The sequence below is a fragment of the Rhinoderma darwinii genome, chromosome 1, assembly GCF_050947455.1.
Source record: "Rhinoderma darwinii isolate aRhiDar2 chromosome 1, aRhiDar2.hap1, whole genome shotgun sequence".
NCBI classification, from domain to species: domain Eukaryota; kingdom Metazoa; phylum Chordata; class Amphibia; order Anura; family Rhinodermatidae; genus Rhinoderma; species Rhinoderma darwinii.
In genome coordinates this window covers 481,343,985-481,368,049 of record NC_134687.1, presented here as the reverse complement: position 1 = coordinate 481,368,049, position 24,065 = coordinate 481,343,985, and the positions used below count along the sequence as shown (strand labels likewise).

At 42.3% G+C, this 24,065-nt stretch overlaps 1 protein-coding gene across 3 annotated transcripts in view; it reads right to left on the bottom strand.

Moving 5' to 3' along the window:
• Positions 1–24,065, bottom strand: part of IFT81 (intraflagellar transport 81) — a 156,973-nt gene that overhangs the window by 24,736 nt on the left and 108,172 nt on the right. For all 3 annotated transcript variants that reach the window (XM_075834517.1, XM_075834508.1, XM_075834520.1), the window contains 6 exons: positions 18,370–18,519; positions 14,427–14,555; positions 9,249–9,338; positions 8,400–8,486; positions 4,476–4,547; positions 4,314–4,399 (listed from right to left, as the gene is read on the bottom strand). In XM_075834517.1, the coding sequence (XP_075690632.1) occupies positions 4,314–4,399; positions 4,476–4,547; positions 8,400–8,486; positions 9,249–9,338; positions 14,427–14,555; positions 18,370–18,519 (614 nt within the window). The remainder of the gene's footprint in view (positions 1–4,313; positions 4,400–4,475; positions 4,548–8,399; positions 8,487–9,248; positions 9,339–14,426; positions 14,556–18,369; positions 18,520–24,065) is intronic.

Genomic DNA, 24,065 nt, shown 5'->3' with positions numbered 1-24,065 from the left:
AAAACGTGTTATGGCCTGATGAGACCAAGGTTGAACTTTTTGGCCATAATTCCAAAAGGTATGTTTGGCGCATGGGTATGGTGATCTTTTGGTGATGTGAAGCATGGTGGAGGCAGCATTATGGTTTGGGGCTGTTTTTCTGCGGCTGGAACTGGGGCTTCAGTCAAGGTGGAGGAAATTATGAGTTCCAAATATCAGGCAATATTAGCACAAAACGTCCAGGCCTCTGCTAAAAAGTTGAAGATGAAGAGGAATTTCACCTTTCAGCAGGACAACGACGCAAATCATACCTCCAAATCAACAAAAGAATGGCTTCACCAGAAGAAGATCAAAGTTTTGGAATGGCCCAGCCAGAGCCCAGACCTGAATCCCAACTGAAAATCTGTAGGGTGACCTGAAGAGGGCTGTACACAGGAGATGCCCTCGCATTCTGACAGATTTGGAGCGCTTTTGCAAGGAAGAGTGGGCAACAATTGCCAAGTCAAGATGTGCAATGCTGATAGACTTCTACCCAAAAAGACTGAATGCTGTCATAAAGTCAAAGGGTAATTCAACAAAGTATTAGTTTAAGGGTGTGCACATTTATGCAACCACATTATTTTTGTTCTTTAAAAGATTTCAGTTTGTTTTTCAATACAATTGTACAGATTATAGTTGACATTGGACTAATTTTGTAACATGACAAAAACCTGGCATTTTAACAGGGGTGTGTAGACTTTTTATATCCACTGTATACTTAACTAATAACGACAAAGAGGAAGAAAATTTCAAACAGGGCCAACTCCTTTTCAGAAGATGACGGTCTGTCATTGGTTGGCATAAACAATCGTTCCCTGTTAAATTATAGCCGATGATTTTTTTGTATAGTTCAAATCGTCAATTTTTATCAACTTTCTTCTAATGTGTATGGCAGCCTTTACATTCTCTGCAGATAGGGAACGTTGGATCCATAGTTGAGATATATACGGTGTGGCATTTACAGTATGTACTCCCTTAGAAACCAATCAAATAAAATGACTAAAACAATGAAGACTGGTGGGTATATGCAGGGTTCATATCTGCTGTCACGATGCAGAGCTTTACAGTCCTATCAACTGAAGGAGTGTCCTCAGCTATACTGCCATACTACTGCTGAGGCTCTGCTCCTTTCCTGACAAGCAGGTAAGAAAACTATTTCTATTGGCTGCTCTGCAGTGAACAGGGGATCGCTATGCAGAATTGTGGCTGTGAGGAGAGTGACTGAGCATCCGTGTCCACCAGCACTCAGCTCATCAGGCAGACGTGCACATCTATATACACTTGAACCCCAGAAGGTGCCTTACTATGTAAGTAAATGTCATAATTCGATACGCCTTTTCACGGTGGTCATTAATGGGCTTTATTCTAGGCCACCACCTTTTCACTGCGGCCTAATCAACGTCCTGCATGGGTCTCCCGTGCAGGCTGGAGCCGGGGCTCAGCTGTCTGATGTCAGCCGGGCTCCTGCTCCAATGGTAGGGATCTAAGTTTACTTCGATCGTGGCCGTTTAACCCTTCAAATTCCGCGGTCATTAGCGACCGCTGCATTTGAGTTGTTTACAGAGGGAGTGAGCTCCCTGTCACCCATCGGCGGACCGCAAATGCAATTGAGGGCATCCGATGTGGTGCCATGGCAGCTGGGGGCCTAACAAAGGCCCCCAGGTCTGCCCTGGCTATATACCTATTAGGACGTGCCATAGGCATGTCCTAATAGATGCCTGACCATTCTTTATTGACCGGCAATAATGCTCTGGTATACGAAGTATACCAAAGCATTATAGCAGCGATCTGAAGATCGCATAGTGAAGTCTCCTAGTGAGACTGAAAAAATCATTAATGTGAAATAAAAATGAATAAGGTACACATTAAAAAAAATAAAACCATTTGTTTGCCATCAATTATTTCGTAAAAGTGTAAAAATAACATAAAAAAGACACATATATGGTATCCCCGCAATCGTAATGACCCAAAAAATAAAGTTATCATATTATTTTAACCGCAAGGTGAACCCCATAAAAAAATGCAAAAAACAACGGCAAAATTGCTATTTTTTTCCCATTTTCCCCCAAAATAATAATAATAATAAACGATTAACCAATAAGTCCCATGTACCCCAAAGTTGTAGCAATGAAGTCCCGCAAAAAACAAGTCCTCATATAGCGACATTGACGGAAAAATAAAAAAGTTATGGCTCTTGCAAAGCGGCAATGCAAAATAAAATTATTTTAGTTCAAAAGTGTTTTTATTCTATTATTCGTAAAACATTAAAAAAAACTATGCATATTTGGTATCGCCGTAATCGTACCAACCCATAGAATAAAGGTAGCATGTTATTTACGCCGCACAGTAATCGGCGTAAATGTAAAACGTATAGAACAATGGCTAAATTGCTGGGGTTTTTTTTTATACCACCCACCCCCCCAAAAAAAAGTTCATAAAAATATTCTACATACCCCAAAACGGTGCCATTGAAAAATACAACTCATCCTGCTAAAAACAAGTCCTCATACAGCCATGTCCACGTGACAATAAAAAAAAGTTATAGCTCTTCGAATGTGACGATGGAAAAACTAAAAAAATTGCTTGGTCATTAGGGCCCAGAATGCAAGCAGGGGGAAGGGGTTAATGGCAAAAGTTCTTTCTTTTTTTATGATCATTGCAATGAATATGATTGTTAATTGTGGAATGCGGGTGCCATATAGTCACATATGGCATGGTGGCGGAGCACAAAGCTGCACCAGTACCAAAAATCTAAAATCACATGCAGTTTCTGATGTGGTCTTGCTGTGATTTCCAAATGAGCTTTTATTAAATAAGTAGTTCTTGGAAATGTTGGAAATGGAACTGTTTCTATGGGAAACTGCATCATGGTACCGCATGTAAAAATTGTTATTGCAGTTCTTACATGTGGCTTTTAACGTTGCGGCCTTCCAATGAAAGGTCAATGGGGCAAAAAGGGCATAATAAATGCAACAGTGCATGAGGTTGCTTACAAAAAAAATTTTTTTTTACGGTCCCAGTTCATACAAGAGTATTGTTCTTCACCTTCATCAAAATCATTATTGTCATTAACAGATTGTATCTACACACCTACTGTAATCTAGAATTATAAATTACTTCACCAAAGCTCCCACACAATGGTCAAAATAACTGCAGGGGGACAAGCACTTAGGGCAACGTGCTGTGCTATTATTTAGATTTCTTTTATGGCTATTAATAATTCTGACCTCGGAAAGAATGCCTCATAGATTTAAAAATGCTCTAAATTTAGATACCAAAATACACAGATCACATTTTGTCAGTGCTCACATGATAGATGCGTTTTTATCATGGAAAATTTGAGCTCAAGAGATTAGATCAATTTTTAATCTCCATATCTTAATGAAATCTTTTGTTATGTAGGCTTATAAAGTGAATTGGGAACATACAATTTTGAGATATTATTTTATCAAATAACAAATATATTATTTACAAGTTTATACGTACAGTAGATGGTTACAATTATCCCGTTTGGCTACAAATGACAACCATTAAACTAGTAACCTGTTACATCACTACCATTTTTAATTCAATACTTCTTTAACTTAAAATTTAATTTCCAATCAAAAGGAATATATGTTATTTATTGATAAAGCACCATTGACCTGATGTCACATGGAACGTGGATGTATGTAAATTTGGTGTAAGTACTAAATGTTATAGGATGATCAATAAAGCCTAAAATTCTTGTTACTAAAGAAAGCTCTGTTAGCGGCCCTGTAACTGTAACGAGCCGTACACCTGTGTGACCATCACATGACAAGCACAGATTTGTTTCCTTTGTCAGTTAATAATGGAGGTTCCCATCAAATGACTGCAAGCAGAGATCTGCAAATCCATGAGGCATTATTGATACAGCAAGTCTAGTGAAAAGTAATACAACTTTTTAATATGCTTTATCTATTTCTAATAGTTTTCAAGATCTCTGCTTGCAGTCATTTAATGGAAACCCCCATTATTAAATTACAGCTAAATTTGCTGAAACCGGAAAACCCCTTTAAGGGCAATATCACACATGGTATTCCAGCACACTGCAGACAATGTAAATGTTTGCTGTGGCATTACAGCTATTATGCTCTGCAAATACCGTGTTGTATTTGGACCGGAACCTGGTCATTATACTTTGTGTAATACACAATGCATGCCTAGCTTGTAAGTGCACTGAAACTTCCATACTGATCTCAATACCTATGGTATACATACTGCTCATTCCTTCCTTATTCAGCCAAAATCTGAAAATCATGCAGTAAACGTACCTGAGAGCTTTCCTCCTTTCCTGGGAGTCTGGAGAGACATACGCTTTCATCTCATCCGCTGCTCGCTGTATCTGGACTTCAGCAATCTAACACACAAAACAGATTGACTATTTCTATCCAAAACCACAGAGAAGTTTATTTAATAAATCTGCAGAGTCTAACCTTTTTCATCATGTTGATGTAATGATACTGAGCCTCAGCTTGGCTACACTCCTCTTGAAGCCCGCGGACTTCCTGAGTTAAACATAAATAATTACATAATTATTCTGGACAAAAAAAATGAAAAGAGCCAAAAAAGAAATACTAAAAAAGATGAATCAAGTCTTTTACATGCAAATTAATGGCGAACAAAGAAAATTAAAGGGGTTCTGTATTTAAATAAAATCGTGCCTTAGCAGTAATCGGATCAGGCCATTCTGCACCCTGTCACAATTCTACCACCTGTCACAATTCTGCACCCTGTCACAATTCTACCACCTGTCACAATTCTGCACCCTGTCACAATTCTACCACCTGTCACAATTCTGCACCCTGTCACAATTCTGCACCCTGTCACAATTCTGCACCCTGTCACAATTCTGCACCCTGTCACAATTCTGCACCCTGTCACAATTCCCACAGAAATCCTAGAGCTTGCATGGGGAAGTGGCGGAAAACTAGAAGAGCATGTCCCTGACACGTTGACTGGGAAGTGCTCTATAATGCACAAAAAATCCTCTAGTATAACATAGTAGCTTCTGCACATGGTCGGTCAGAATGGGATCTCCTGCAACTCCACTGCTGCCCCTATGCCCCAAAATTAGTATGTAGACACAGGATCAGCACAGGGTGCAAATTCCTAATTCCAACCCATCTTTACTGCTTCCTTTCGGCCAACAATTTATTAAAGCTTTAAGATGTGAAGGGTAAAACGGGTCAGTAAATGCAGACCACTTTAAATGCAGTACTGAACAACAATAGTTAAAATGCGGTTTGTCTACATCATATCATAAAATATATAGTCTTCTATTAGGCTTCGTTCACATCTGCGTCAGGGCTCCTTTCCGACGTCCCGTCTGAGCTTTCCGTCGGAATAGAGGCCCGACTGACACAAACTGTAACCAGTACTAGTCGACTACGGTATTCATCCCATTAGATTGACAACTGGGTGTTACAATTGCCATTGTCAAAAATGTGTGTTCCTACACAACTTCACTCTGTCAGCACTGATTGGACAGTGTCAGTCTGTGTAGGGACCCCCCCCCCCCCCATTGTCAATTTATTAATACATTTCTAGGAGGAATAACAGAGGGATGGATGGCACAATGTGTTCTAGGAAAAGATGCTCCAGAATTGTTTCAAGGGGCATACATTTAATACAAATAAAACGTAATACAAAGTTGTGTTGTTGAGTTCCTCAAAATAGTTTGATGGTATATTTCTAAAGAAAAAAAAGTGGAGCTTCACTTTTAGAATACATCGGGCCTCATGTATATATACAAAAAGTGCAGACAAAAAGTGGATCAGGGAACCATAGCAACCAATCAGATTACACCATTTATTTTCTAAACTGCAATGGAAAAATGAAAGCTGTAAACGGATTGGTTGCTATAACCATATGCTCCAGTTTTTGTCTGCACTGCTTTTACTACAAGACCCATTACCAGTTCTGAATGTGCCATAGAACAGTGGTTGTAATTTCAGTAGTAATGAAATAAGTTGTATTTGTACGTCATATTCAGAAGAAACTACTTTTTACATAATGCACACAATGGCCTTCATGCACATTGCGGGCTTGTTCAAGGCCAGGTTCACACAATGCAGTTTTGCATGCACTTTTTTTTTTAACCCGTTAGTGACCGCCCCATAGTGTTTTTACGTCGGTCACTAACTGGCTTTATTCCGATGCAATAGACTTTTTACTTCACTGCATCGGAATAAATAAACAGAGCAGGGGGCTGTCAAATCTCCCTGCTCTCAGCTACCAGAGGTAGCTGAGGACTGAGGGCATCCCTGCTCGAACGTGTGGGATCGATATTAGTATCGATCTCACCCGTTTAACCATACCTCCCAACCGTACCGATTCCGGCGGGACAGTCCCGGTTTCTCACCGCTGTCCCACCCGGTCTTCAAAATGTCCCGCTGGGCGCTGCATCAAAACAGCTGATCGCTGCTGACTGCAGCAGCGATCAGAAGAAGGCAGGAGTCTTGCGGCGGTGTTCTCACTGGGATCGATGCCGGCCCGGGAGTGGACCAGTCCAGTCACCTGACCTGACCAGTCAGATGACTGGACTGGTCCACTCCCGGGCTGGCATCGACACCAGTGAGAACGCCGCTGCAAGACTCCTGCCTTCTTCTGACGGTGAGTGAAAGCAGAGTGCATGTGAGGAGGAGGAGGAGGGTCTTTTTTTGCTCCCTGTAGGAGTCGGAATCCCCAATACCCGGCCAGGGATTGGGGATTCCGCTACAGGAGAAGTGAGTGACTACACTGTCCATATATGGACACAGCGACGTCACTCACTTCTGAAGCAGAATCCCCGACCCTATGGCCGGGGATTCCGCTACAGGAGAAGTGAGTGACTACAGTGTCCATATATGGATACAGTGACGTCACTCACTTCTGAAGCGGAATCCTCGAGCCTGTGGCCGGGAATTCCTCTCCAGGAGAAGTCAGTGACTACACTGTCCATAAATGGACATTGAAGTCAGTGACTTCTCCTGGAAGGGGGGGGGGGGTGCAACTTACAGGGGGCTGTGTGGCATTACCTACAAGGGACTTGGTGGCATTACATACAGGGAGCTGGGTGGCATTACCTACAGGGGGCTGGGTGGCATTACCTACAGGGGGCAGGGTGGCATTACCTACAGAGGGCAGGGTGGCATTACCTGCTGGGGGCTGGGTGGCATTACCTGCAGAGGGCTGGGTAGCATTACCTACAAAGGGCTGGGTGGCATTACCTGCAGAGGGCTGGGTGGCATTACATACAGGGGGCTGGGTGGCATTACCTGCAGGGGGCTGGGTGGCATTACCTGCAGAGGGCTGGGTGGCATTACATACAGGGGGCTGGGTGGCATTACCTGCAGGGGGCTGGGTGGCATTACCTGCAGGGGGCTGGGTGGCATTACCTGCAGGGGGCTGGGTGGCATTACCTGCAGGGGGCTGGGTGGCATTACCTGCAGGGGGCTGGGTGGCATTACCTGCAGGGGGCTGGGTGGCTCTTTGAATGAGACGATGGAAAAACGTAAAAAATGGCTTGGTCATTAAGGTCTAAAATCGGCTGGATACTAAGGGCTTAAAGCAAAACCAGGGTGGATTCTAAGCATAGAAAACCATAAAGGAAATACTATTTTTCTTCTCGTTTATTATTCCACTCTCAGTTTTGCCTGAAGAAAAAAAAAAAAAAAACATTCCAAAACTGCTCTGCGTGAACAGAGCCAGAGAAGCAAACACACGACTTACATGAAGATTCAGCAAAAGAAGATCTGAACCCATGATCCACACAGCAACTGAAATACTTATTTTTAAAAATGACCAGGTTGATCATGACACCATTAGTCAAGCGATAAGTGTCAATTTATAGGAAGCAGGCCAGGAAAACCCCATGATCTTTGCATCATGATGCCCCATGTAAATTAGATATAAAGGGTCCTTAGCATATTACAGGTCCCCCGACACGGAACTGATCGCAGGGCTTCCCACTGCCAGGACCCCCTGCAATCAGCTAGGGAAAGCTGTCAGCAAATCTTCATTACCCCTGAGGTGATGCAGGGGAAGTGAAGGATTCCAGGGTTCCCATTTAAATCAATGAGCCATCCTGCAGAGGGAGAGCTGCTTTCTGTGGCACCTCTCTGCCCTGGCGACTACAGGGAAATCCCAAGCAGGTCACACTATGACATCCGTATGCCGCAATAGGAGTAGATATGGATAGTGGTTGTCTAAACCAGAGAGGATTGATGGAGATAATAGAACAGAGGAGATAAGACGCCTACTAAATCTTGCATTAGTTACGTGATATTTAGTACACAAGCAATTTGTATTCATAACATACATACAGACTTCCAGGTGAGCATCCACAGTGTTTATAAGAACAGGTAAAGACATGCTACCTGCTCTAGTTTGGAGCAGTTACTCTCCAGGCCGGCCGCGCAGCTGTCATATTGTGCTTTCTTTTCATCATACTCCTGGGTCAGCTCCTAATGTGAAAAGGGCATAGATTCATGTCAGCACGTACTATGATACCTCAGCACATGGCACAGAGAAATGGAAGTTGCTGTCAGTCAGCAGCTTGAGCCTGTCATCCTGGCACACAGACTCAGCAGATGGGCATCATTCCGCTTTCACACATGGCGGGGGTGTATGCGTGCTGTCTGCGACTTTAGACAGACACATGGCTTATAAACCAAGCTGTACTGAAGCAACTAGTATGGTGACTTGTTGCAAGTCACAGAAAACGTTGTCGTCTAACATTGTACAGAAGTCAATATATTAAAGTGAAAAGAATATATTGAGTTGGACTTCAACCATTGCAGATTTCCTTGTAGATTTAATTATTATCATGAAACTGCCAGTAAAATATTTAATCCGTGAAACGCACAGTTGGCACTTAAAATGATGTGTAGTCTCATAGGATGTCTTGCATTGCCAACATCAGAAACGAAAGTAGTTTTCAACTAAATGACTTGTCGTTTCTCATCTCGATTAGACGTGTGACAGTAGAACAGGTGTCATTTCAATACTACAGGTGTAGCCGCCTACACCAAAGAAAAAGCTAAATGAACTGCAACCTTAAAAAATAAACTAACATTAAACAGCTTGCGGGATGTGCTTTCATTGTGTCTTAAATGAGGAAAGTCCATATAGAAAAGATCCGAAAGGTAAACTAGCCAATGTAGAATTACAAAAAAACAGGCAGAAACTAGCTGTAAAAAACACCATATTTAATGTTTAGTACAAACCTGGCACTGCTGGCGTAAAGGTCTCAGCTCCTTTATAACGGGAGCCAATGCTGATTTTTTATCTTCTATCATAGAGTTTAACTTCTTTACCTAAAGAAAAATAAAAAAATAATGAATAGGTCAATACATTTCCATTAAATAAACAAGGATGTATACAAGTACAAGGAAAGTTTTCATTAACAATTGTCCTTGAACACTTAAGGAGTAACTATACTTTCATCAAACTTTTCACATGTCAAAAGTTTGGATCGGTGGGTGTCCACATTTGCTGAAACAAAGGTGCAGAAGCGCTTAGCTGAGCACTCTGCACCTTCGACTGAGATCGGCGCTCCCTGTCAAGCTGAAGACGGCTTACATAGAACGTCCATGAGAGCCGTATTCAGTCTGACGATGAGCATTGATCACAGCCAAAGGTGCAAAGAGCTCAGCGCTTTTGCAGCTTCGTTTCAGTGACGGTGGGGGTCCCAGCACCCGGACCCTCACCGATCCAAACTTCTGATATGTCTCTATGACATATTAAAAGTTTGATGAAAGTGCAGTTACTATTTAAGGGTCTGTGCATGTAAAAATAAACTAAAAAACGTAAGCAACTGTAAATATGCTGAATTAAAAATATCCTACCAGTGTGTGTCTACAGATCCATTGCAGACCTAGTGTACATAGCTCCATGGTAACAGACTACAAACAAACATGTGATTCTACTTCTTTCTCTTTTGTCTAACCCTTACTTCTTGCTACCTTACAGACAGTGGAAGAAAAAGGCAGATGGAGAAGAGTAACACCTGACTACAGCATCAGACTACACAGTTGTTTGTAGTCTGTAACCATGGAAACATATGTCTGTACTGGGGCTGTAGACACAAAATAGAAGGATATTCCTAATAAAGACTATTTGCAAAGTTGCTTTTTTAATTTTAGATGAATTGGAGGAATAACATAAAATTAATCTCAAAGCTGGATGCACATCTATTGTGTTTATCAAATTATAAAGTGAACCACTATGAAAACCTGTTGTACTCCTGCTACAATACCCAAGTGTGTAAATAAGGCTTTTGTTAGGTGCTAGCAGATCTGTTCTCCTTACCTCCCTGGTCCTTACTTCTGTTCTTCACTGCCATCTTTCATTCTCCTAATACATGTCACTGTTAGATTGATGTCCGTCACCCCCTCCCCCCTATTTTTTGTACACAATGATTTAGGAGCTCTCAATGCGATTTAACACATTTTACATGCTTTATGATTATGTACGCTGGCTGGTTTATTTCTAAATCATTTGCCTTATAGCACATAAGGCACATTATTATATATTTAATGTTATGGATATGCAAGTCGAAGTCTGTTCGGACCCTCCGTTGCGGATTCTGTCAAATTTGATGGGAAAATTAGCGCTCTATGCGGTGATCTTTTTTCTGTCAAAATGTTGGACACCACACAAAACCTCATGGACCCCAATGGGGCCTGTCCGGCACTGGTGGTATCTGTTTTACGGCCGATTCAGCAAATAGTTGTGGCTTTCATTATAAACGGAAGCCACAAAGTTATTGTGAATATAGCCTTATATTGGATACTTGTACACCTTATCTTCATATGAGGTCATATAGTGACAGGTTTAGCTATGTAGAAATGTAATATGATTTTATTATCACTGTGTTCTCATAAAATAGCATAAAACTATTGCAACACAATGGCCCTTTGTCCCAGTAAAGTTTGCATCCTAATTGCCTATCACGGACCACATTATGGTAAAATCTTTTAGTAAGCCAATTTAATGCTCTGTTTTTAGTCTATAGGAATAAATTGCAGTGGTCACGTGTTCTTTAACGAGAAATTAGGACAAAGGTTAAAAACTTGCCTGTGCTATCCATAGCTATAAAATGTGGCATCATATAAATATGACACACTGCTTGCTTCCTCAATGAAATTTAGCATAAAATCTGGTAAAAATAGTGAACATTCCTGCGTTTTTCATATAATTTATCAATTTATTGTAGTTATGTTTAACAGTAAAACGTCTCGTTGTGGCTCAAAATAATTTACCCCTCCTTGACATTTGACGTACATGTAATATATATATATATATATATATATATATATATATACACACATATATACAGTGGAGGAAATAAGCATTTGATCCCTTGCTGATTTTGTAAGTTTGCCCACTGTCAAAGTCATGAACAGTCTAGAATTTTTAGGCTAGGTTAATTTTACCAGTGAGAGATAGATTATATAAAAAAAAATAAAGAAAATCACATTGTGAAAATTATATATATTTATTTGCATTGTGCACAGAGAAATAAGTATTTGATCCCCTACCAACCATTAGGAGTTCAGCCTCCTCCAGATCCAGTTACACGCTCCAAATCAACTTGGTGCCTGCATTAAAGACAGCTCTTACATGGTCACCTGTATAAAAGACTCCGGTCCACAGACTCAATTAATCAGTCTGACTCTAACCTCTACAACATGGGCAAGACCAAAGAGCTTTCTAAGGATGTCAGGGACAAGATCATAGACCTGCACAAGGCTGGAATGGGCTACAAAACCATAAGTAAGACGCTGGGTGAGAAGGAGACAACTGTTGGTGCAATAGTAAGAAAATGGAAGACATACAAAATGACTGTCAATCAACATCGATCTGGGGCTCCATGCAAAATCTCACCTCGTGGGGTATCCTTGATCCTGAGGAAGGTGAGAGCTCAGCCGAAAACTACACGGGGGGAACTTGTTAATGATCTCAAGGCAGCTGGGACCACAGTCACCAAGAAAACCATTGGTAACACATTACGCCGTAATGGATTAAAATCCTGCAGTGCCCGCAAGGTCCCCTTGCTCAAGAAGGCACATGTACAGGCCCGTCTGAAGTTTGCAAATGAACATCTGGATGATTCTGAGAGTGATTGGGAGAAGGTGCTGTGGTCAGATGAGACTAAAATTGAGCTCTTTGGCATTAACTCAACTCGCCGTGTTTGGAGGAAGAGAAATGCTGCCTATGACCCAAAGAACACCGTCCCCACTGTCAAGCATGGAGGTGGAAACATTATGTTTTGGGGGTGTTTCTCTGCTAAGGGCACAGGACTACTTCACCGCATCAATGGGAGAATGGATGGAGCCATGTACCGTCAAATCCTGAGTGACAACCTCCTTCCCTCCACCAGGACATTAAAAATGGCTCGTGGCTGGGTCTTCCAGCACGACAATGACCCGAAACATACAGCCAAGGCAACAAAGGAGTGGCTCAAATAGAAGCACATTAAGGTCATGGAGTGGCCTAGCCAGTCTCCAGACCTTAATCCCATCGAAAACTTATGGAGGGAGCTGAAGATTCGAGTTGCCAAGCGACAGCCTCGAAATCTTAATGATTTACAGATGATCTGCAAAGAGGAGTGGGCCAAAATTCCATCTAACATGTGTGCAAACCTCATCATTAACTACAAAAAACGTCTGACTGCTGTGCTTGCCAACAAGGGTTTTGCCACCAAGTATTAAGTCTTGTTTGCCAAAGGGATCAAATACTTATTTCTCTGTGCACAATGCAAATAAATATATATAATTTTGACAATGTGATTTTCTTTTTTTTTTTTAATATAATCTATCTCTCACTGGTAAAATTAACCTAGCCTAAAAATTCTAGACTGTTCATGTCTTTGACAGTGGGCAAACTTACAAAATCAGCAAGGGATCAAATACTTATTTCCTTCACTGTATATATGTGATAGTTGGGAGGGGGACACACTGTTGAAGTTTAAGCACATTCGCTCTTGAGAAGCCATCAACACGCAGACAATGATAAAATTAAATGTTATCCTGGAGCATTATTGTAAAGAGGTAAGGAGCGACACGTCGTTGTTGCAATACAGAGCACTGCAGCATCATCATCATCATCATCATCGTAGTGATTTAACGTTTACTTTTACCTCTCCTTTCCTTATATAACCTACCAGGTGAATAAAAGTTTTGCCCGCTCCATACAGAACAGATGTCGGCTGTATTGTTGTCACCACACTCCAACGGCCGGGATTGGAGAGAACGTATTATTTATTTCTGATACTTATATATCACCAACAGATTCTGCAGCGCTGTACAGAAGTTGTCATTACCCAGTGTCCCCAATGGGGCTCACAATCGAAATTCCCTAACTGTATGTTTTTAGGTGTGTGAAAGAAAACTGGAGTACCTGGAGGAAACCCATGCGAAACACAGGGAGAACAGACAAACTCCAATCTCCAATGCAGAGGTTTTCCTTGGGATTTAAGTGAATGTGACTTGTATCCAAACCCAGGCACAGCCACTACGGATGTGTACGGCGATGTGCCTATTAAACTAATAAGATGCAGCAGCGTTCATCACCGCAGCTCCTTCAGTCAGCTGGTCGGGGGTGGTGGTGTTGGGAGTCGGACCCCTACCAATCTGATATTGATGACCTATCCTAAGGATAGCCTATCAATATAAAAGTCTCGGGAAACCCCTTTAACTACTGCAGAACTCATTCCTCTTGCTTCCCAATCTGTGGCTGTAGACTGCTCAGACACACAGATACTGTATCAGCGGTCTAACTGGGATGATGCAGTGTCTGTGTCATTATTGAGAGACCCGTGGACAAGGTGAGCAGGGGGAGGGGGCAAAAGAAGCAGAATACAATAGAGAATAGATAGAGAAGCCACCCTGTGTTCAGAGTGGATCCGTTTGGGCTTATGTGTACCTGAACAAACTGCTCAGACTATATGCCCACCCCTGGAACAGAAGGAACCTATGACGAAATAAGCAGGGATCAGTGCCACATACCTAAACACATTTTCAAACACCCTATCAGAGTATAGAGGGGGGGGGGGGGGACCCTGTACTGGACTTTGATCAAATAGTCTGGGAAAACAAGGGCTACCAAGAGCTTCACTCGCTCTCTCATTCTCTCTCTTTCTGGAGGATCCAACACTTCCATGCATTGGACTGCCAATTGATTTCAAAGGGAACTGTGCAATGCTTTACTTCCCCTGCGATGGCACTGCATGGGGAATTGGACATCTGCGAAAAGTTTTTTGTCAATGGACCCTTCTAATAAAAAGGCATTGTGCAAAGTGGACAATCCCTTTAATTCTCTCCAATCCATGAGCGTTACACTACACATTTGTAAGTTTAGCCAAAATTTTAATAATAAACTTTAATTATCAAAATAATTACCATGTTAGACATGTCATCTAGCGTTCGTCCCTTAATTTCATCGACTTCGCTCTTTATGGCAGACACTCTCTCCAATTCTTCCTGAGTGTCACTGTACCCTGATATTCCTCTTTTCTGTTCTATGGTTTGCTTGAAGAGAAAAAAAAAACAGTTCACGAGCAATTCTTAATAAAATATTGAATTATAAAAGTTTTCTGCTTCATTTAGAAATGCTTAAAATGTAAGCAGCTGGTGGGGAGATAGTGAAAGGAAAAATATAAACAATATTAAATATTACCACATATACTTACATGCCACTTTACAATAAGCTGATCGCCATGGGTCTGGCAGCCATAACCCTTGGAATCAGCTGTTATCATCAGGGGAAGCTTTCCATGCACTGACTTCCTTATGAACGCCAGAGTTTACTGCAGCAGCCAATCTGAACTAGCAGAGCTGCAGTGTAAAGCATTGGGGAGAGGCAGTGTATAGGCCAGAGTACCCGAAGACACAGGAGGTGGATTCAGAGTACCTTAGACTCCCAATAAACAATGCAGCTAAGCTACAATCCCTGATCATAGCTGTATCCTAAAAAGAAGCCTACACTGGATAAAGCAGGTATGCACAACCTTTTATAATATTTTTTGATTCTATTTTTATTGGGAAACTCATATCTGTACAATCCCTCTGACTAATTCCTATTATGATCCCTATGGCTTTAAAATAAATAGTAAGAACCCATCATGAGGCAGGGTCCCTGAAACCTGGCATGACGAGGTGTAGTATGGAGATCTCGTTTGATAATTCCATGTATCGGGATTGGAATAATGAATAAAATTGGATATTCATCCTATGCACTATGAAATTGGGAGAAGTCGCTCCTTCATGTTTGCCCTGGAGGTGTACTGTGTTAAACTAAGCTATGGGACTGTGTTGAGAGTTGCGTGTGGTGGCGCTCACTAGAAGGTTGCGATATTATATACTGAACAGCTGATACAGCCATGACTGGAGTATTAGTATACAATTTGTCATAATAGGTTTCAGGCTGGGTTGGCAGTGTGTCCAGTGGCATCAGGTCCCAAGGACACGGTTGAAGGATGGGTGTAGTTCGTCGGTGTTGGAGGCAATGGGTCTACTGCCTTGTCTACTGCCAGAAGAAAAATTGGATGTAGAGCGACCAGATCACCAATCCTTTGCAGGAAGACACATACTCGTACGGCAGCTCTAAGCAAGGTGTGGCACATCAGACGGTAGCCTGCAGATTCTGTAAGGGTCTGGGAGCTTTTTCTAGTTTCCCTGCGAGACGTGACGCAGTAGAAAATTGCCTGGAGGGTGTAGGGAGCCTCTAATAGATTTTCTTGGGTACGCCTATAGTTGAGAGCAGAAATATCAGTTGTTTTGTCAAAACAATGCAGAGAGCTCTTTTGAGACATATAGAGCCTGGGGACATCCGGTCACAGCCCCAGCCTTATGCCCACTTCAGTTTTTATCGTCAGGGTGCTATCTGTTGTTTTAGCTGATAGCACCCTGACACATTCATTTCAATGGGGTCATGCACACTTCCGTTTTTTTAACAGAACCGTGCGGAAGTTCCATCAAAAATAGGGCAGGTCCTACTCCTGTCCGTTTTTGACGGAACAGTCTCGGCTTTTTCATTGATTTGGTCCGTGAAACAACGGACTGCACACGGAAGCCATCCGTGTTTCACGGAACCCTCAATAGCGACCGTCCGACGGCCGACAAGTGGAATTCTCCTTTTATGACAAATTTTCTATATTTCTTTACTATTCAGGTTAGTATGAACAATAAACTAGTGTCTGTGTTCTACCTCAAGGTAGATGGATTCCGATAAAAGCAATACACCTATTGGTATATAGTAGGAAGGCAATGGGGTTCCCGCAGATTTCTTTCTGCTCCTACCCATTCTCTCCTCCCTCCAAGTATCTGATGAAAACATAAATCCTGCCTATTGAAAAGGAATTGTATAGAGATGTCTCAGGCGGGAATTTTTTACTAGACCTTACCTGCTGATACAACAGAAAAATAGCTTTGTCCGGAATGACTGGACCTTCTAGGCGGTAACAGAATGTACAAACAACTTTTCAACCGAAATGTTGCCATAAATATATTTGTAAAATTTGAATAAAAACGACACTGTCTATAGGCAAAAATAAATAAATGAAAATACAGTTATTAACGGTTGACAAGTTGTTTTTCTGGATGCTGCATTTTAATGGGCATGGGAAATCCTTAGCCAGTAACTTACTAGTTGAAGTTATGTTTGGCTTCTTGTCAACTTTAGAGTGATATACTTTGTGTAACCCACTCCACAAGTTACCAAGATCCAGGTCAATACTCTTCAGCATATTCCAGTGTCTCTTATACTATTAACCATAGAAGACTCTGTTTTGTAGTCATTTTGAATTTTAAAAAAAAGCCTGTATAATACAGCATCCAGATACAACAAACAATTGGACTGCCTAGCTCGCCTATTTATTTGCACAATATAATATTTCCTTTCTGCCCAAAGAATAAAGCTTATACTGTATCTTTGTGTGACCAAAGAGAACTGCAAAGTCTTATTAAGTATAATTCTGCTGCAACACATGCATGCTGTTATAGGTTTTCACACGTATTTCAGTAGCAATGGCAGTCATAGGTTGCAGTAAATATATTTTAAATGCTGTACAAAATTAAAGTTATTTGGTCATGTAAGAGTACAACAAATGTTATCAAAAATATATACGAGACAGCTGTAAATTTCTAAAAGTAGCAAGATGTATTTTACATTCAATGTCCCTTTAAATGTCCCCTAAAGCTAAAATACTTTAGGCTGACGTCTTTGAATTGGATTGACAATCCTTCCTAGTAATGACCCTATTGATTTTAAGACCATCCCTGTCGGTAAAGAAAGTTGCTTTGGAGCCCAATAATGCTTTTTTGGACCCATGTCTAAATATTAGCAGCAATACTATCATTTAGAACTGAAGATATATAAAAATAAAGGTTTGACAGGCAAAAAAGTGTCCAGTCCAGCCTGAACTTTCCCAAGTTCTGATCATGTAGGGCTCTGTTCATACCGGTGTCATGACATCCATTTTTACAAGATCCGTGACGGATATGAAGGATCCATTAGTTTGCTGTCAGTTTGTTAAAATATTCTGTGAAAAGGCAACAAAAAACCCAACAGAAAATAACTAAGGCTTTGTTCACATCTGCGGCGGAGGGCTCCGTCAGAAGCAGATTCCACCATATTTGCCGGACAAAATAGCGCATAATGCAGAATTATTTTGTCTGGCAAAATGACGGAAATCAGACGGAAGCCATTAAAGGCCATAGGTTCCGTCGGTTGCCGTTGGTTTCCCTAATGCGATGAATCCGGCGCTTCTGTTTTTCCCAATGTCCTGTTCCTCAGACAGAAGTTGTAGTGCAGATGTGAATATATCCTAGGGCAAGTGTGAACAGAGCCTTAACTGTTAATGTAGGCCAGGATATTCAAAATCTAAAGTATGCTTGTGGATATGTCCTATATCTGTGGGTATCTCTGTTACAGAAAGACACAGCTGAAACTCGGATTTCTGCACCGGATTGGCCAGTGGATTCACATGCGGATTAGCCCCATTGTAATTCAATAAGGCTATTCAGTGGCTTTTCAACGCGTAATTCATAGCAATAATGACCTTGATGTTGTTTTTAAAATACAGAGCCCGTTTGTTATTCTTTGTTGATATTATCCTCAACGCGCAAATCGGGTATAAAATACCCCATTCACATGCATTGCCGGCGCAACGTTAGCGGGTTCCGTCAGGATTTAGGCACAGAATCCTGACAGAATCCTCAGCATGTGGACATGGCCATACCATCAGATTAAAATACTACTGCTAAAATGTGTAGTATTTTTGTTCTATAGTTTCATAGCAGGTCTCTGAGTAATTGTTTATACTGTAGGGAATCTCCATCTTACCAGTTGTTGCTGCATGCTGTCATGGCGTTGCTTTAGGATTTGCTCTGTTCTTTGCAGAACACCATATTCTGCAGTAAGTTCTGCTATTTCTTGCCTCTTTTTCTTGAAGACCAAACTTTTCCCACGGAGTTTGCTAACATAACGTTTAAACTACAAAAAAAAAAAAGAAACGCCAAAGTTAGAGAGGACCTGTCACATTTGTGGGATTTTTCTGGGTCCATAAGAAGAACTCTGAAATAAAAAACTCTGCAATTCACAGTATTTTAAAAAACAAACAATAAATATTGGTATATTTGCATAGAAGAGGGAGTCACTCAAATTGAAGAGACCTGATCAACAGTCCATCCCTAGACATTTAATATTATTTAAATAATGTTTTTATTCTAAACATTTATAGACAAAAAAAATTGGATGGAGGCCTAGAAAAGGCCTGGTAGTCACACTTTACACATATAAGGCTCTGTATGCAGCTCCCCTGTCAATCCTCTGGGGGACGGGCTAACCTCCATCACTGCCTGGAGACTGTAATAATCTAGGACACTACTACTCCGTCAATTGAATCCCTGATGTCTATACAGATGATACAGGTAGGAAGTGTGTATCTTCAATATGGCCGCCACCAGGGAAGTATTAAAAACAACTTACAAATTTCACATATTTCTCTTGTACAGACATAATCTAATTACTGAAACTAAAACGTAATATATGAAACATTTCCTAAGATGAAGGCCAGTGCAATCTCAGTTTTTACAACTGTATGATGATTTATGTATTGTCATGACTTTTCTTCATTTATGTTTTCTGTGTCAGATTAATTTAAGGCCTCCTGCACACGCTGCAGATTTTGTGCGTGCTGCAGGAACAACCCCATTCAGATTAATGGAACGGATTTTCAGTCGCAGAAATTTCAGCAACATAATCTGCCGCGTGTGTAGGGGGCCTTAGGTTGTAAACTTTGATATCCTTGTTTGTTCAAAACTAGACAACTAAAACATAAAAAGGGTTTTCAGTGAAAGTTGTGGGGAAAAAAAAAAGTGAATCCTTTGGAATTACCTTGATTTCTGCATTGATCACTAATAAAATGTGGCCTGATTGTTATCTAAGTCCCAATTATAGACAAACACAATGTAACTAAACAAATAACACACATACAGCTGTACTCTTCTGATCTATTCACACGACGGGGTCCGAGTGTCGGCTGATAAAAGCAGCCGTTTTGGTCAGTTTTTCTCGGCCATTTTGCGTCCGTTCCGTTTCCGTTCCTGGCTGTGTTTCTGTTTTTAACGGCCGATTTTGACCCGTTTTGCATACATTTTTTTCCCTGACCGTTTTAAAAACGGCTGAATTTCATTTGTCAATTTTTTGCCACACACTTCCCTCTTTAGATAATGCCACACTGCCCTCCTGTAGATACTGCCACAGCCCCCCTGTAGGTAGTGCCACACAGCCCCCCTATAGGTAGTGCCACACAGCCCCCTGTAGGTAGTGCCACACAGCCCCCCTGCAGATACTGCCACACAGCTCCCCTGTAGGTAGTTTCACACAGTCCTCCTGTAGGTAGTGCCACACAAGCCCCCCTGTAGGTAGTGCCACACAGCCCTCCTGTAGGTAGTACCACACAGCCCCCTTGTACATAGCACCCCTGTAGATGGCATCCCCCATAGATGGCACACACCTGTAGATAGCGCCACTGTAGAAGACCGCTGCAGGAGAAGTCCCTGACTTCACTGTCCATATATGGAAAGTGACGTCAGGGACTTCTCCTGGAGCAGAATCCCCGGCCACAGCTTCGGCAATGCTGTGGCCGGGGATTAGGGATTCCACTCCTACAGGGGGCAAAAAAATCTCCTCCTCACATGCACTTCGCACTGTGAGGAGGAGAAGAGAGTGAGCGGCAGAAAGCACGGCCATCACTTGGATCATATCCATGTGACAGCCATGCTTTACACGGCCCCTTAGACTTCTATGGGAGCCGTGTGGCCTCGAGAATGGCCCAAAATAGGGCATGTTCAATTTTTTTGGCCAAAAAAATCGGTCGTGTGAATAGCCCCATTTGGGGTCTATTGTTTCTACTGCGGCCCTGTGACGGCCGTTCAAAAAACGTCTGTCACACGGCCGAGAACCCCTGTCGTGTGAATAGGGCCTACATATCTTTTATTGAGCAAACATCCACAGTGCAGGGAGAAAAAGTAAGGGTACTTAATAAACTGTAGATTCCCCTTTAGCAGAAATCACATCCACGAAACATTTGTAGAAATTAAATTTGCACAAGGTTGAGGAGGAATTTTGGACCTTCCCTCCCTGCAAATGTTTCACTAACTGAGGCTAACTATAAGCTGTAAATTTACTCTAAAAGTGAAGAAAAAATATATAGCTAAAACTTCTGCTATATATTTTTTTTACAAAACGAATGTCAGTAAACGTCCACTACTCTAACGCCCTAAATGTACTCTTTTTTATAATTATATAAAATGAAAAAAAAAGAGGCCCAAAAAAAACCTGCGTCAACAAATTACCACTGAGGCGGATTATAGACTCAGCACTCAGTAGCCGCAGAGCACACACAAAAGATGGTGCAGTAAAAAAAAAAAGGACAAAAAAATAAAAAAACCTGCGCCAAAAACTTAGCACAAATGCTGATCAGTGACGGCAGTCACTGATCAGTGCTCAGTTGTCGAAGGATGCACACACTAAAATGGTGTGTACAATGGGTAAAAAAAAAAACTGCGCAAAAAAAAATATTACCACAGATGCTGATCAGTGATGGCGGTCACTGATCGGCATTCAGTGGCCGCAGGGCGCACACTTGGAGACGGTGCAGAAAACAGAAAAAAAAAGTCCTGTGCCAAAAATTTAGAACACAGAGCGATCAGTGATGGCAGTCACTGATCCGCACTCAGCGGCCGCAGGACGTAAAAAGGGGGAGAGGGGGATGGGGGGAAAGGGTACAGGGATAAGAAGTTTAGGAAAAAATCAAGTGCTGCTGCTGCTAAAAAAAAAAAAACAGCAGCAGCACAGATGATGACGGTTCACTCTTCTGCAGGAAGCAGTCGGATGAAGACGTCACAGCAGGATCGCAGCACAGAAGGCCTCAGATTCGGTAAGATTGCTTCACAGACGGTCACACCAGCTCTGCTCACCGTTCCTAACCGGAATGAGGTGGGCAGGGCTGGTGGAGGGTGTTTCAAATCGTAGCGATCGTGGGGCTGGAATCACCGCCGTTTTTTTACATAGAACATGGTAGTGATTGGTGCTGCCCTAGACAGCACCAATCACCACCATATCACTGTGCCCTGTGGCACAGTAATTGGCTAAAGCCGCAAACGGCCGCAATTGGAGAGTCTGAATTGCCCGGCCAATGGCGGCGATCGCCGATGCGGGGGGGAGGCGACATCCCCCTGGGCATCGTGTACAGATGGCCTGCTGTTATGAACAGCAGCCAAGTTTACTTTAAAACGTTCGAATTTTTTTCTGTAACTGTTTTCCCGTTTGTCGTAAGTATACGAGATTTTGCGGGAAGCACTGGCTTTCCATGTCGTATACTTACGACAAATGTCTGGAAGGGGTTAATCCATTATGAACTTAAGGCCTCATTTACACGAGCGTATTATACGCGCGTGCGACGCGCGTGCTTTTCACGCGTGTCGTACGCACCTATAATAGTCTATGGGGCTGTTTAGACGATGCGTGAATTTTGCGCAGTGCGCGTGCGTTGCGTAAAACTCACGACATGTTCTAAAATCGTGCGTTTTTCGCGCATCACGCACCCATTGAAGTCAATGGGTGCGTGAAAACCACGCATGCCGCACGGAAGCACTTCCGTGCAAACTGCGTGATTCGCGCAAGAGCTGTCAAACTCCTGAATGTAAACAGAAAAGCACCACGTGCTTTTCTGTTTACAAACATCCAAACGGAGTGTCAAATTCGAGATGAGCGCACCGAACTTCACCGGGTTCGGCAAAACTCGTTTTGACCGAAACCGGTAAAAAATGTTCGGGTACGCGACGTCAGGAGACAGTCTCTGTCCACGGTGCTGAAAGCGTTAAACTGGTTCAGCACCATGGACAGTGACTTCCGCTCCGAAAATCCATGAACCTGTAAAAAAAAAAAGACGTTCTGACTTACCGATAACTCCGGTCCGACCTCCCGGGATGACAGTTAAGTCCAAGTGACAGCTGCAGCCAATCACAGGCCAAGCACAGGCTGCAGCCAATCACAGGCCAAGCACAGGCTGCAGCCAATCACAGGCTGCAGCGGTCTCATGGACTGCGGCGTCATCCTGGGAGGTGGGGCCGGATGACGAGAGAGGGACGCGTCACCAAGGCAACGGCCGGGAGACCGGACTGGAGGAAGCAGGCAGTTCATGGTAAGTTTGAACATCTTTTTTTATTCACAGGTTGGTGTATATTGTGATCGGCATTCACTGTCGAGGGTGCTGAAAGAGTTACTGCCGATCAGTTAACTCTTTCAGCACCTTGGACAGTGACGGGCGTCGACTAGCCTCATCTCTATGATGGCGGCTGCGCGAAAATCACGCAGCCGCGCATCATACACGGATGACACACGGAGCTGCCAAGTGCCTTTTGCGCGCGCAAAACGCAGCGTTTTTTGCGCGCGCAAAACGCACACGCTCGTGTAAATGAGGCCTAAATGTGATGGTTAACAGGTAGATCCTGCGTGTCAGAGACGCAGGACCCGCTCACACTGAACCCGTCAGTCCTGTAAAACTGACGGGTACAGGATTCGGCATAAGATACAGCTGCTCTGCATGCAGAATACAGAGCAGCTGTATCTCAAAAAGTAAAAATAATTTTTAATTATAAAGTTGCACAAAGCAACTGATGTACCTTTTTATTTAAAAAAAATAAAAATAATCGCTTTTAAGTTTTACATAGGGCCTGAACGCCTCATGATCATTAAAGACTGAGGCAGCAAAGCGGTCCCAAACCATGATGCTCTCAGAAGCATTGTGAAACATCAAGGTCTTGGGCAAACTTGAGATGGGCTTCCGTTTTTTTGCACATCAGCAGCTTCCTTCGTTGTGTCCTTCCATGAACACCATTCTTGTTTAGTTTTTTTTTAATGGTGGACACATGAACAGTGGTTTTCGCAGTTTATAGAGTCTTTAGTGGGTCTTTTTCTTTTACCCCTGGGTTCTTTCTCATCTCTTTCAGGATTTCCCATTGTGCTCTTGGAGTGATCTTAAGGGTATGTGCACACGACCTCTTTTCAGACGTAATGGAGTCGTTTTACGCCTCGAATTACGCCTGAAAAAACGCCCCTAATACGCCTACAAACATCTGCCCATTGCTTTCAATGGGAATTACGATGTTCTGTTCCCACGAGCCTTTATTTTACGCTTCGCTGTCAAAAAACGGAGCGTAAGAAGACGCTCCGTAAAAAGAAGTAGCATGTCACTTCTTGAAGCGTTTTTTTGGAGCTGATTTTCCATTGAACACTATGAAAAACGCCTGAAAAGAAGCCTCAAAAGAAGCTGCAAATTTAATTTTCAGCTTCAAAAACGCCTGAAAATCAGAGGCTGTTTTCTCTGAAATCAGCTCCGTATTTTTCAGACGTTTTTTGTTAAGCGTGTGAACATACCCTTACAGGACGCCCACTCCTAGAGAGTGTAGCAACAGTCCTCCAATTAAAAACAATTTGTCTAACTGTGGATTGATGCACCCCCAGGTCTAGCA